The sequence below is a fragment of the Ranitomeya imitator genome, chromosome 2 (genome assembly GCF_032444005.1).
Source record: "Ranitomeya imitator isolate aRanImi1 chromosome 2, aRanImi1.pri, whole genome shotgun sequence".
Taxonomy (NCBI): Eukaryota; Metazoa; Chordata; class Amphibia; order Anura; family Dendrobatidae; genus Ranitomeya; species Ranitomeya imitator.
The window spans coordinates 75,381,301-75,396,915 of record NC_091283.1 but is presented as its reverse complement, the minus strand read 5'-3'; the positions used below and the strand labels follow the sequence as shown (position 1 = coordinate 75,396,915).

General features: G+C 46.2%; 1 protein-coding gene across 2 annotated transcripts in view; it reads right to left on the bottom strand.

Moving 5' to 3' along the window:
• HPRT1 (hypoxanthine phosphoribosyltransferase 1) overlaps positions 1–9,338 on the bottom strand; it is a 63,928-nt gene extending 54,590 nt beyond the window's left edge. Inside the window, exon 1 of one of the 2 annotated variants that reach the window (XM_069746966.1) lies at positions 9,176–9,338. In XM_069746966.1, coding sequence (XP_069603067.1) covers positions 9,176–9,196 — 21 coding nt within the window. In that variant the 5' untranslated portion in view covers positions 9,197–9,338. Of the gene's footprint in view, positions 1–8,862 lie in introns of both variants that reach the window. The other variant, XM_069746967.1, reaches the window with a different exon arrangement.
• Between the last annotated feature and the right edge of the window lie 6,277 nt (positions 9,339–15,615).

Sequence of the window (15,615 nt, the reverse complement as noted above, 5' to 3'; positions counted from 1 at the left end):
CCTACATTTTCAGTTTTTATTCTTTTACTATTGATATAGTTGAAGAACAGTTTGGGATTAGTTTTACTCTCCTTAGCAATGTGCTTCTCTGTTTCCTTTTTGGCAGCTTTAATTAGTTTTTTAGATAAAGTATTTTTCTCCCAATAGTTTTTTAGAGCTTCAATGGTGCCATCCTGCTTTAGTAGTGCAAATGCTTTCTTTTTACTGTTAATTGCCTGTCTTACTTCTTTGTTTAGCCACATTGGGTTTTTCCTATTTCTAGTCCTTTTATTCCCACAAGGTATAAACCGCTTACACTGCCTATTTAGGATGTTCTTAAACATTTCCCATTTATTATCTGTATTCTCATTTCTGAGGATATTGTCCCAGTCTACCAGATTAAGGGCATCTCTAAGCTGTTCAAACTTTGCCTTCCTAAAGTTCAATGTTTTTGTGACTCCCTGACAAGTCCCCCTAGTGAAAGACAGGTGAAACTGCACAATATTGTGGTCGCTATTTCCTAAATGCCCAACCACCTGCAGATTTGTTATTCTGTCAGGTCTATTAGATAGTATTAGGTCTAAAAGTGCTGCTCCTCTGGTTGGATTCTGCACCAATTGTGAAAGATAATTTTTCTTGGTTATTAGCAGAAACCTGTTGCCTTTATGGGTTTCACAGGTTTCTGTTTCCCAGTTAATATCCGGGTAGTTAAAGTCCCCCATAACCAGGACCTCATTATGGGTTGCAGCTTCATCTATCTGCTTTAGAAGTAGACTTTCCATGCTTTCTGTTATATTTGGGGGTTTGTAACAGACCCCAATGAGAATTTTGTTACCATTTTTCCCTCCATGAATTTCAACCCATATGGACTCGACATCTTCATTCCCTTCGCTAATATCCTCCCTTAAAGTGGACTTTAGACAAGATTTTACATAGAGACAAACCCCTCCTCCTCTCCGATTTTTACGATCCTTTCTAAACAGACTGTAACCCTGTAAGTTAACTGCCCAGTCATAGCTTTCATCTAACCATGTCTCGGTTATTCCCACTATGTCAAAGTTACCTGTAGATATTTCTGCTTCTAGTTCTTCCATCTTGTTTGTCAGGCTTCTGGCGTTTGCGAGCATGCAGTTTAGAGGATTTTGTTTTGTTCCAATCTCCTCACTGTGGATTGTTTTAGAAATGTTCTTACCTCCCTTCTGAGTATGTTTTCCTGGGTCGTCTTTGTTCGAGTCTAATGTTTTTCTTCCCGTCCCCTCTTCTTCTAGTTTAACGCCCTCCTGATGAGTGTAGCGAGTCTTCTGGCGAATGTGTGTTTCCCAGGTTTGTTGAGGTGTAGTCCGTCTCTGGCGAGGAGTCCATCATACCAGTAATTCACACCGTGGTCCAGGAATCCAAATCCTTGTTGTCTGCACCATCGTCTTAGCCAGTTGTTTGCATCAAGGATCCTGTTCCATCTCCTGGTGCCATGCCCATCTACTGGAAGGATAGAAGAAAAAACTACCTGTGCATCCAGTTCCTTTACTTTCTTCCCCAACTCTTCAAAGTCCTTGCAGATTGTCGGTAGGTCCTTCCTTGCCGTGTCATTGGTGCCAACATGTATCAGAAGAAATGGGTGGACGTCCTTGGAGCTGAAGAGCTTTGGTATCCTATCGGTCACATCCTTGATCATCGCACCTGGAAGGCAGCATACTTCTCTTGCAGTTATGTCCGGTCTGCAGATGGCTGCTTCTGTGCCTCTCAGTAGTGAGTCTCCCACCACCACCACTCTTCGTTGCTTCTTGGCTGTACTTTTTGCTGTCACTTGTTGCTGTGTGCCCTTTTCTTTTTTGCTTGCTGGTATTGCTTCATTCTTAGGTGTGCCATCTTCATCCTCTACAAAGATTTGATATCGGTTCTTCAGTTGTGTGGTTGGTGATTTCTCCATGGTCTTCTTGCTTCTTTTGGTCACATGCTTCCACTCATCTGCTTTTGGAGGTTCTCTGACACTTTTTGCACCTTCTGTGACCAGTAGAGATGCTTCTGTTCTGTCTAGAAAGTCTTCATTCTCTTTGATGAGTTTCAAAGTTGCTATTCTTTCTTCCAGACCCCGCACCTTTTCTTCTAAAAGGGCCACTAGTCTACACTTCTGACAGGTGAAATTGGATTCTTCTTCTGGTCGATCTGTGAACATGTAGCACATGCTGCAGCTCACCATGTAGGTTGTCACATCTGCCATGTTGCTCCTAGATCCTGCTGACTTGCTGTGTGTTTTCCTTCTTGTGTAATCTACTCAGCCAAGCTCTCTTGCAATAATGTCCTACAGGCAAAAATTTGCGCGCCGTAAGGCGCGCGGTTTGGTGATGCTTTCGAAGCAGCTGGTCACGGCTGTACCCAACGATCTTCTAGCTTAGGGAGACTTCGCTTCTCCCAGAAGGCACCTGGAATATGCAAATTAGCCTCCTGAAGCTTGAATCCCTGGTTTGGTGATGCTTTCGAAGCAGCTGGTCCCGGCTGTACCCAACGATCTTCTAGCTTAGGGAGACTTCGCTTCTCCCAGAAGGCACCTGGAATATGCAAATTAGCCTCCTGAAGCTTGAATCCCTGGTTTGGTGATGCTTTCGAAGCAGCTGGTCCCGGCTGTACCCAACGATCTTCTAGCTTAGGGAGACTTCGCTTCTCCCAGAAGGCACCTGGAATATGCAAATTAGCCTCCTGAAGCTTGAATCCCTGGTGCTGATACTGGGTAAACCCGTGCTGATACTGGGTCATGAGGATATTCCTCTTCAGATACTCCAGTATAGCATCCCTTAGAATATGCCCTCCAGGATTTTACCCACAGTAGAGGTTAAGCTTACTGGCCTATAATTTCTGAGTTCAGTTTTTGTTCCCTTTTTGAATATTGGCACCACATTTGCTATACGCCAGTCCTGTGGTACAGACCCTGTTATTATGGAGTCTCTAACGATTAAAAATAATGGTCTATCAATGACTGTACTTAATTCCTGCAGTACTCATGGGTGTATCCCATCCGGGCCCGGAGATTTGTCAATTTTAGTGATTTTTAGACGCCGCCGCACTTCCTGCTGGGTTAAGCCGGTGACATTTAATTGGGAATTTTTATCACTAGTCATTTTGTCTGCCATGGGATTTTCTTGTGTAAATACTGATGAAAAAAAGTCATTTAGCATACTGGCTTTATCCTCATCCACCATTTCACCCAGACTATTTTTAAGGGGGCCAACACTATCATTTTTTAGTTTCTTACTATTTATGTAGTTAAAGAATATTTTGGGATTATTTTTACTCTCTCTGGCAATGAGTCTCTCTGTCTCAATCTTTGCTGCCTTGATTTGCTTTTTACAGAATTTATTTAATTTTTTGTATTTATTTAATGCCTCATCACTACCTACTTCCTTTAATTCTCTAAATGCTTTCTTTTTGTCACTTATTGCACTCTTAACAGCTCGATTTAGCCATATTGGTTTCCTCCTATTCCTAGTATGTTTATACCCATACGGTACATACTGTGCACAGGTCCTATCCAGGATGCTAATAAACGTCTCCCATTTTCTTTGTGTATTTTTGTGTCTCAGGATATCGTCCCAGTTAATTGCACCAAGATCCTCTCTCATCCGTTGGAAATTTGCCCTCCTGAAGTTTAGTGTCCTTGTAACCCCTCTATTACACATCTTTTTAAAGGATACATGAAAACTTATTATTTTGTGATCGCTATTTCCCAAGTAACCCCCAACCCTTATATTTGCTATGAGGTCTGGCCTGTTGGTTAATATTAGGTCTAGCAGTGCCCCCCTTCTTGTTGGGTCCTGAACCAGTTGTGAAAGGTAATTGTCTCTCATAGTTGTCAAAAACCGATTACCTTTGCTGGAACTGCAGGTTTCTGTTCCCCAATCTATTTCAGGGTAGTTGAAGTCCCCCATAATAATGACTTCTCCTTGAGTCGCAGCTTCATCTATTTGCTTTACGAGGATATTCTCCATTGCTTCCATTATTTTTGGAGATTTATAACAAACCCCTATCAGTAATTTATTATTTTTTCCCCCTCCCCTTATCTCCACCCACAGGGACTCTACATTTTCATTAAATTCACCTATATTATCACGCAGGATGGGTTTTAAGGACGATTTTACATATAGACACACACCCCCCCTCGCTTATCTGTACGGTCATTTCTGAACAGGCTATAGCCCAGTCATGGCTCTCATCCAGCCATGTCTCAGATATCCCCACCATGTCATAACTATGCTCCAACAAAATTAGTTCTAATTCATCCATTTTGTTGGCGAGGCTTCTGGCATTAGTATACATGCACTTGATGTTCCTCTCTGTAACTATTCTTTCTTAAATTATTAACGGTTCTAACCCCCACCCCCCATGCCACCGCCACCCCCATCTTCCTTATTTGTGCCCAGGTCTCTGTCTGCACTATCTTCCCCTCCTATAAATTGAATACCCTCCCCCCCAATTCCTAGTTTAAACACTCCTCCAACTTTCTAGCCATTTTCTCCCCCAACACAGCTGCACCTTCCCCATTGAGGTGCAGCCCGTCCCTAGCGTAGAGCCTGTAGCCAACTGAGAAGTCGGCCCAGTTCTGCAGGAACCCAAACCCCTCCTTCCTACACCAATTCTTGAGCCACTTATTAACCTCCCTAATCTCCCGTTGCCTCTCTGGCGTGGCACGTGGTACAGGCAGTATTTCGGAAAATACCACGTTGGAGGTCCTTGCTTTCAGCTTGCAGCCTAATTCCCTGAAATCATCTTTAACCCCTTTCTGACCTTGGACGGGATAGTACGTCCAAGGTCAGATCCCCTGCTTTGATGCAGGGCTCCGCGGTGAGCCCGCACCAAAGCCGGGACATGTCAGCTGTTTTGAACAGCTGACATGTGCCCGTAATAGGCGCGGGCAGAATCGCGATTTGCCCGCACCTATTAACTAGTTAAATGCCGCTGTCAAACGCAGACAGCGGCATTTAACTACCGCTTCCGGCCGGGCGGCCGGAAATGACGTCATCGCCGACCCCCGTCACATGATCGGGGGTCGGCGATGCGTCTCCATTGTAACCATAGGAGGTCCTTGAGACCTCTATGGTTACTGATCGCCCGTGGCTGTGAGCGCCACCCTGTGGTCGGCGCTCACAGCACACCTGCATTTCTGCTACATAGCAGCGATCAGCAGATCGCTGCTATGTAGCAGAGGCGATCGAGTTGTGCCTGCTTCTAGCCTCCCATGGAGGCTATTGAAGCATGGCAAAAGTAAAAAAAAAAAAAGTTGAAAAAAAATGTAAAAAAAAAAATATATATATAAAAGTTTAAATCACCCCCCTTTCGCCCCAATCAAAATAAATCAATAAAAAAAATGATGTCGATCGCTGCAGCGTCGCTGTGTGGTCGCTGGAGAGCTGTCACACAGACAGCTCTCCAGCGACCAACGATCCCGAAGTCCCCTGGTAACCAGGGTAAACATTGGGTTACTAAGCGCAGGGCCGCGCTTAGTAACCCCATGTTTACCCTGGTTACCAGCGTAAACGTAAAAAAAAAAAAAAACTACATACTTACATTCCTGTCGCGTCCCTCGGCGCTGTGCTTCTCTGCACTGACTGTGAGCGCCGGACAGCCGGAAAGCACAGCGGTGACGTCACCGCTGTACTTTACGGCTGGCCGGCGCTCACCAGTCAGTGCGGGAAGCTGAAGGCGAGGGACATGACCAGACACCGGGAATGTAAGTATGTAGTGTTTTTTTTTTTTTTTACATTTACACTGGTAACCAGGGTAAATATCGGGTTACTAAGTGTGGCCCTGCGCTTAGTAATCCGATGTTTACCCTGGTTACCAGTGAAGACATCGCTGAATCGGTGTCACACACGCCGATTCAGCGATGTCAGCGGGAGATCCAGCGACGAAATAAAGTTTCAAACGATCTGCTACGACGTACGATTCTCAGCGGGGTCCCTGATCACAGTAGCGTGTCAGACACAGCGAGATCGTAAGGATATCGCTGGAACATCATGGATCGTGTCGTCCTAGCGATCAAAGTGCCACTGTGTGACGGTACCCTTAGGAAAAATAAACCCAGATACCCAGAGTCCAGATATTGGAGACGGAGCCAGCATGAGCCAAGGGGGGAAAGAACAGGTGATTGTATCTATATATCCTGTGCTCCAGAAACAGATAATATCCCATTCAGCGTGTGCTGGAGAGTACCCCTCCCCATTGCTGGGGCCCCCGCCAGCTGTCAGGAGACCCTAGTAACTGCACTATGATGTCAGCACAGCCTCACTGGTCACATAACCGTTAGCGAGACCAATATGATAAAAGCAGAACTGTATATGTCCCTATGTGTACAGGAAGGAGTCTGCAGACAGTCCTGCTCAGCACTACCGGAGTCGGGACTATCCTTATTGCACAGAGACCTACAAAAAACAGATGACACTTCTGGCAGGATAAAACTGGACATGAACATAATCTGCTGCCAGCTCACAACCAGCAGCTGCAATCCCTCCCAGCTGGGATTTTTTTTTTTACTCTTGTCTTCAGAGATAACAGCCAAAAAAAATTCAATCAACCCCAAATGGTAGGGCCCACCAGAGTTTCTGGGAGAAGCAGACACCTGTCTCCATGGGTTTTGTTCTGCAAGAAGAATGTGCAATCAGATAAGATCTATTGTTTAATTCAGGTTTCTAGGTTTACTTTGTGTATATATCTCTATAAATTTAATTGTGTTTATATTGATATGAAAAACTAAACAAGTAAAACAAGAAAAAATCCTTGTAGTTGTCATACTGGCCACAAGGACTAATATTAGCCCCCTAATTCCTGCTGGCCACTTGGACATCATCATCGTGGTCCACGTTGGGGCTCACAATCTATATTCTTTCTCTGTAGATCTCTGGAGTGTGGGAGGAAACCCACAGAAACAAGGCGATAGATACAAACTCCTTGCAGATGTTGTCCTTAGTGAGATTTGCCCCATGATCAGAGTGCTGAAAAGTAACAGTGTTAACCACTGAGCCACCGTGCATCCCTAACAGAGATTATTGGTCATTGTAATCCCGTCTGTGATAATGAGAGAGCAGAAAAGTCTTTACGTGAAGAACGAGATTTGTGATTTTTTTTTTAAATATAGGGATATGAAAAATTAAAAACCTTATAGAAAAAAAAATACACTTGGCATAAACACTAATTAAACCAATTGTTTCCTAATGACACATTGCTTCAAGAATGGTGCCTCCTTAGACATCTACTGGACTGGTAAGTATCTGATCACCGAGACCCCCGCTTCCCATCGTAGGTCCCATGTCCATGGCTGAATGCTGCGGCCGCTCTGCTTCTATCGGAAAGATGTAGACAGCCGAGTACAGCGTTTGGCAATATCCAGCAGTCCCTCAGGGACAGGACAACTGCTCTCCCAACGCTCTGCTCAAAAGGTTTCATGAGACCACGAATCATGTCAACAGTGGGGGGAGATTATGTGAATTGTTGCAGATTCCCGAGAAACTCCTTTAGGGGATAATAAGATATTTATCTTTACCATTATGTCACTGCAGATTTGCCGGCCCAGAAAGCCGGGTAGTAATCTGTAATGGTGGCATCATTGGTTGTCACCCTCTCTTTAGAACCAGAACAGATGCAAAAAATCCTGCTGGTGGCTCTGGGCTCCCAGGCCACGTCTCCAAGACACCGGGCCATGTGCATCAGTAACAGAGGTGTTCTAGAGGCGCACAGCTGTACAGAAACCACAGGGCCACCAAAAGCAGCACGGAGCGATGTGCACAGTCACACAGGTGGCACAGCAATGCACAGGATACACAAGTGCCGCACAGGGTACGCGGGTGCCGCACAGCGATGCACAGGGTACGCGGGTGCCGCACAGCGATGCACAGGGTACGCGGGTGCCGCACAGCGATGCACAGGGTACGCGGGTGCCGCACAGCGATGCACAGGGTACGCGGGTGCCGCACAGCGATGCACAGGGTACGCGGGTGCCGCACAGCGATGCACAGGGTACGCGGGTGCCGCACAGGGATGCACAAGGTACGTGGGTGCTGCACAGGGATGCACAGGGTACGTGGGTGCTGCACAGCGATGCACAGGGTACGTGGGTGCTGCACAGCGATGCACAGGGTACGTGGGTGCCGCACAGCGATGCACAGGGTACGCGGGTGCCGCACAGGGATGCACAGGGTACGCGGGTGCCGCACAGCAATGCACAGGATACACGGGTGCCGCACAGCAATGCACAGGGTACGCGGGTGCCGCACAGCGCACTGATCAGTTTGTGACTCCCTATTGTTGGGTCACCAGGACCCCTTCCGTCAGCCGCATCCTCCTGCCCCGGCCAGACTGTCATCCTGCTCCTCCATATTCTCACCTCTGACATCATTCTTGTTGGACCCTGCAGCTGGAGCCCACATCGCCCCCATCCGGCTCCACTCAGACCCCACAGCACTACGGGCTACATGTCGCCATCTAGTGCACGTCCTCGTCATGACACGTCTCTTATCCCTGGCAGCACGTGCTCCAGTCATGACACGCGATGTGGCTCCTGACATTATCCCCTGTATATAAATCTACAGACTGGTCACATATCGCAACCCCCTGCTATATCACAACATATCCTGATACCCCGCTTGTTTCCCGGCCACACACTCAATATGAAGAAACAAACGCATCCCGACCGCTGCACTCCCTCTATCACGATATATTCCCGGATCTCACCTGTCACATACACTGTTACCCTCCATCTATGCCCCGATAGTTATTGTAAACCAGGGAACTGGCAGTATAAACATGCACTACATAATCTTATATCGTGACATACACGACTCACTGAGCACTAGCCAATCCCTTCATTAATACTTCCAGCCCCCAGGCGCACACACTTACCTCACATTACCTGCCTCTATCACGATACCAAACCATTCTCTCCTATACGATATCACAGCTCGTATCCTTATCGTGACACAGAGCGACCTTGGACCCCAAAACTCGGCCGGCACTCCCCACCCTGTATCGCGATATACCGCCCCGTGCAGCAGGTGAGGCAGTTGCCATGGCGCCTGGTGATCACAGCCCGCGCTGCTGCATGGAGGCTGCCGGAGGCGTCCTGTCCCGCCGGTGTCACCTTCCTCTCCTCCACACACGGGCTGAACCGTTACCAGGAGCGGAGACCCCGAGCACCGGGCCCGGCCTGACTCACCACGACACAGGGGCTCGCCATGTCTGCTGCTCCGGACCGCGTCAGGGAAACGACAGGCTGCGTGTGAGAAGTCCTCCTCCTCCGCCGGCGGCACCGCGCTCACTGCTCACCTCACAGGCCGCAGCCTGCAGACACACACATGGCCCGGAGCGGCCCGCCCGCCGGGGAGGAGGAGCCGCCGTGCACCGCGCCGGCCGGGGACTGCCGGAAATAACCGCGTCCTGCACATAAGTCCCAGCATTACTCTCATTTTCCTCCTGCCTAAATCTTTTGCTCAGGACACACAGCTATACATACATACATGTGTGCATTATACTGGGATACATGTGTGCGTTATACTGGGATACATGTGTGCGTTATACTGGGATACATGTGTGCGTTATACTGGGATACATGTGTGCGTTATACTGGGATACATGTGTGCATTATACTGGGATACATGTGTGCATTATACTGGGATACATGTGTACGTTATACTGGGATACATGTGTACATTATACTGGGATACATGTGTGCGTTATACTGGGATACGTGTGTGCATTATACTGGGATACGTGTGTACATTATACTGGGATACATGTGTACATTATACTGGGATACATGTGTGCATTATACTGGGATACATGTGTGCATTATACTGGGATACATGTGTGCATTATACTGGGATACGTGTGTACATTATACTGGGATACATGTGTACATTATACTGGGATACGTGTGTGCGTTATACTGGGATACATAGTAACATAGTAACATAGTAACATAGTTAGTAAGGCCGAAAAAAGACATTTGTCCATCCAGTTCAGCCTATATTCCATCATAATAAATACCCAGATCTACGTCCTTCTACAGAACCTAATTGTATGATACAATATTGTTCTGCTCCAGGAAGACATCCAGGCCTCTCTTGAACCCCTCGACTGAGTTCGCCATCACCACCTCCTCAGGCAAGCAATTCCAGATTCTCACTGCCCTAACAGTAAAGAATCCTCTTCTATGTTGGTGGAAAAACCTTCTCTCCTCCAGACGCAAAGAATGTCCCCTTGTGCCCGTCACCTTCCTTGGTATAAACAGATCCTCAGTGAGATATTTGTATTGTCCCCTTATATACTTATACATGGTTATTAGATCGCCCCTCAGTCGTCTTTTTTCTAGACTAAATAATCCTAATTTCGCTAATCTATCTGGGTATTGTAGTTCTCCCATCCCCTTTATTAATTTTGTTGCCCTCCTTTGTACTCTCTCTAGTTCCATTATATCCTTCCTGAGCACCGGTGCCCAAAACTGGACACAGTACTCCATGTGCGGTCTAACTAGAGATTTGTACAGAGGCAGTATAATGCTCTCATCATGTGTATCCAGACCTCTTTTAATGCACCCCATGATCCTGTTTGCCTTGGCAGCTGCTGCCTGGCACTGGCTGCTCCAGGTAAGTTTATCATTAACTAGGATCCCCAAGTCCTTCTCCCTGTCAGATTTACCCAGTGGTTTCCCATTCAGTGTGTAATGGTGACATTGATTCCTTCTTCCCATGTGTATAACCTTACATTTATCATTGTTAAACCTCATCTGCCACCTTTCAGCCCAAGTTTCCAACTTATCCAGATCCATCTGTAGCAGAATACTATCTTCTCTTGTATTAACTGCTTTACATAGTTTTGTATCATCTGCAAATATCGATATTTTACTGTGTAAACCTTCTACCAGATCATTAATGAATATGTTGAAGAGAACAGGTCCCAATACTGACCCCTGCGGTACCCCACTGGTCACAGCGACCCAGTTAGAGACTATACCATTTATAACCACCCTCTGCTTTCTATCACTAAGCCAGTTACTAACCCATTTACACACATTTTCCCCCAGACCAAGCATTCTCATTTTGTGTACCAACCTCTTGTGCGGCACGGTATCAAACGCTTTGGAAAAATCGAGATATACCACGTCCAATGACTCACTGTGGTCCAGCCTATAGCTTACCTCTTCATAAAAACTGATTAGATTGGTTTGACAGGAGCGATTTCTCATAAACCCATGCTGATATGGAGTTAAACAGTTATTCTCATTGAGATAATCCAGAATAACATCCCTCAGAAACCCTTCAAATATTTTACCAACAATAGAGGTTAGACTTACTGGCCTATAATTTCCAGGTTCACTTTTAGAGCCCTTTTTGAATATTGGCACCACATTTGCTATGCGCCAGTCCTGCGGAACAGACCCTGTCGCTATAGAGTCCCTAAAAATAAGAAATAATGGTTTATCTATTACATTACTTAGTTCTCTTAGTACTCGTGGGTGTATGCCATCCGGACCCGGAGATTTATCTATTTTAATCTTATTTAGCCGGTTTCGCACCTCTTCTTGGGTTAGATTGGTGACCCTTAATATAGGGTTTTCATTGTTTCTTGGGATTTCACCTAGCATTTCATTTTCCACCGTGAATACCGTGGAGAAGAAGGTGTTTAATATGTTAGCTTTTTCCTCGTCATCTACAACCATTCTTTCCTCACTATTTTTTAAGGGGCCTACATTTTCAGTTTTTATTCTTTTACTATTGATATAGTTGAAGAACAGTTTGGGATTAGTTTTACTCTCCTTAGCAATGTGCTTCTCTGTTTCCTTTTTGGCAACTTTAATTAGTTTTTTAGATAAAGTATTTTTCTCCCTATAGTTTTTTAGAGCTTCAATGGTGCCATCCTGCTTTAGTAGTGCAAATGCTTTCTTTTTACTGTTAATTGCCTGTCTTACTTCTTTGTTTAGCCACATTGGGTTTTTCCTATTTCTAGTCCTTTTATTCCCACAAGGTATAAACCGCTTACACTGCCTATTTAGGATGTTCTTAAACATTTCCCATTTATTATCTGTATTCTCATTTCTGAGGATATTGTCCCAGTCTACCAGATTAAGGGCATCTCTAAGCTGTTCAAACTTTGCCTTCCTAAAGTTCAATGTTTTTGTGACTCCCTGACAAGTCCCCCTAGTGAAAGACAGGTGAAACTGCACAATATTGTGGTCGCTATTTCCTAGATGCCCGACCACCTGCAGATTTGTTATTCTGTCAGGTCTATTAGATAGTATTAGGTCTAAAAGTGCTGCTCCTCTGGTTGGATTCTGCACCAATTGTGAAAGATAATTTTTCTTGGTTATTAGCAGAAACCTGTTGCCTTTATGGGTTTCACAGGTTTCTGTTTCCCAGTTAATATCCGGGTAGTTAAAGTCCCCCATAACCAGGACCTCATTATGGGTTGCAGCTTCATCTATCTGCTTTAGAAGTAGACTTTCCATGCTTTCTGTTATATTTGGGGGTTTGTAACAGACCCCAATGAGAATTTTGTTACCATTTTTCCCTCCATGAATTTCAACCCATATGGACTCGACATCCTCATTCCCTTCGCTAATATCCTCCCTTAAAGTGGACTTTAGACAAGATTTTACATAGAGACAAACCCCTCCTCCTCTCCGATTTTTACGATCCTTTCTAAACAGACTGTAACCCTGTAAGTTAACTGCCCAGTCATAGCTTTCATCTAACCATGTCTCGGTTATTCCCACTATGTCAAAGTTACCTGTAGATATTTCTGCTTCTAGTTCTTCCATCTTGTTTGTCAGGCTTCTGGCGTTTGCGAGCATGCAGTTTAGAGGATTTTGTTTTGTTCCAATCTCCTCACTGTGGATTGTTTTAGAAATGTTCTTACCTCCCTTCTGAGTATGTTTTCCTGGGTCGTCTTTGTTCGAGTCTAATGTTTTTCTTCCCGTCCCCTCTTCTTCTAGTTTAACGCCCTCCTGATGAGTGTAGCGAGTCTTCTGGCGAATGTGTGTTTCCCAGGTTTGTTGAGGTGTAGTCCGTCTCTGGCGAGGAGTCCATCATACCAGTAATTCACACCGTGGTCCAGGAATCCAAATCCTTGTTGTCTGCACCATCGTCTTAGCCAGTTGTTTGCATCAAGGATCCTGTTCCATCTCCTGGTGCCATGCCCGTCTACTGGAAGGATAGAAGAAAAAACTACCTGTGCATCCAGTTCCTTTACTTTCTTCCCCAACTCTTCAAAGTCCTTGCAGATTGTCGGTAGGTCCTTCCTTGCCGTGTCATTGGTGCCAACATGTATCAGAAGAAATGGGTGGACGTCCTTGGAGCTGAAGAGCTTTGGTATCCTATCGGTCACATCCTTGATCATCGCACCTGGAAGGCAGCATACTTCTCTTGCAGTTATGTCCGGTCTGCAGATGGCTGCTTCGGTGCCTCTCAGTAGTGAGTCTCCCACCACCACCACTCTTCGTTGCTTCTTGGCTGTACTTTTTGCTGTCACTTGTTGCTGTGTGCCCTTTTCTTTTTTGCTTGCTGGTATTGCTTCATTCTTAGGTGTGCCATCTTCATCCTCTACAAAGATTTGATATCGGTTCTTCAGTTGTGTGGTTGGTGATTTCTCCATGGTCTTCTTGCTTCTTTTGGTCACATGCTTCCACTCATCTGCTTTTGGAGGTTCTCTGACACTTTTTGCACCTTCTGTGACCAGTAGAGATGCTTCTGTTCTGTCTAGAAAGTCTTCATTCTCTTTGATGAGTTTCAAAGTTGCTATTCTTCCAGACCCCGCACCTTTTCTTCTAAAAGGGCCACTAGTCTACACTTCTGACAGGTGAAATTGGATTCTTCTTCTGGTCGATCTGTGAACATGTACCACATGCTGCAGCTCACCATGTAGGTTGTCACATCTGCCATGTTGCTCCTAGATCCTGCTGACTTGCTGTGTGTTTTCCTTCTTGTGTAATCTACTCAGCCAAGCTCTCTTGCAATAATGTCCTACAGGCAAGAGGCGTAGCTAGAGGCGTAGCTAGAGCTTTTGCCGCCCGGGGCTGATCCCGAGTTTGGCGCCCCCCCCCCCCCCATCCCCACCCCCCCAGCTCAATACACACAAAGGTTACCAAAAATGGTTTTCCTGTTTTGTAGAACTTAAACTGGGCCTAATGGTGTCACCCCCACATGCCACACCTGTGACTTAATACCACCACACCATGACCAGGCCACAGTGACCGAATAATACTACATACAAGGGACAAATACCACCGCACCATTTCCAGACCACATATTACCACCACATAGTGACTGAATACTACAATACTGATCAGTAATAAAAAAAAACCCACAATACTATCACCATAAGTGCCAGTATTCACAGGAGATCTGTACTTAGTATGCAGTGTGTGTACAGGTAATACAGAGATCACTGGTGACATTATACACAGGACCTCTATATAGTATACAGTGTATAGTGTCAGTGTATAGGTAACACTGACTCACCAGTGACGTCTCTAGGTGAAGTCCTTCATCTTTCATCCAGCACAGACCGCCATCATTCCTTCCAGCCAGGACTCGTTTCTGCAGGAAATAACACAGTTATCTCGAGCTCCGCTTGCAGAACACATTACTTAATTTTTCACAACTTCTACATTACATCACATGAAGAAAAAAAGGTGATATAGTGTCACTCTGCACAGTAACAGGACCGCCCCCCCATTTAAAACAGTATACTCAAAAAATAAAATAAATACATCACTGCAGTAACAATATCCCTTAATTATCCCCTATGGTAATAATATTCCCCACCCTGGCCCCGTTTATCTCATTCCTGGCTCCAGCCACATGTTGTCGTATCCTGCCCTCATGAGTATCCATTCTACCCCATATGATCTCCCCATCCTGCCCCACCAGCCTCCATCGTATCCGTCCTGCCCCATGATCCAATCCTGCCCCGTGTCTCCAATCATGCCCCGTATCTACATTCTGCCCATGCCTCAAGTCCTGCCCCCAGTGTGTCCAGCATATTACCCCCATGTTGTCCAGCAATCTGCCCCAGTGTGTCCAGCATATTACCCCCATGTTGTCCAGCAATCTGCCCCAGTGTGTCCAGCATATTACCCCCAGTGTGTCCAGCAATCTGCCCCAGTATGTCCAGCATATTACCCCCAGTGTGTCCAGCAATCTGCCCTCAGTGTGTCCAGCAATCTGCCCCAGTGTCCAGCCTTTCCCCAGTGTGTCCAGCAGTCTGCCCCAGTGTGTCCAGCATATTACCCCCAGTGTCCAGCATTGCCCCAGTGTGTCCAGTATATTACCCCCAGTGTGTCCAGCAATCTGCCCCAGTGTCCAGCATTGCCCCAGTGTGTCCAGAAGTCTGCCCCAGTGTGTCCAGAAGTCTGCCCCAGGGTCTCCAGCATTGCCTCAATGTGTCCAGAAATCTGCCCCAGGGTCTCCAGTATTGCCCCAGTGTGTCCAGCAATCTGCCCCAGGGTCTCCAGTATTGCCCCAGTGTGTCCAGCAATCTGCTCCATGGTCTCCTGTATTGCCCCAGTGTGTCCAGCATTCTGCCCCATGGTCTCCAGTATTGCCCCGGTGTGTCCAGCAATCTGCCCCATGGTCTCCAGTATTGCCCCAGTATGTCCAG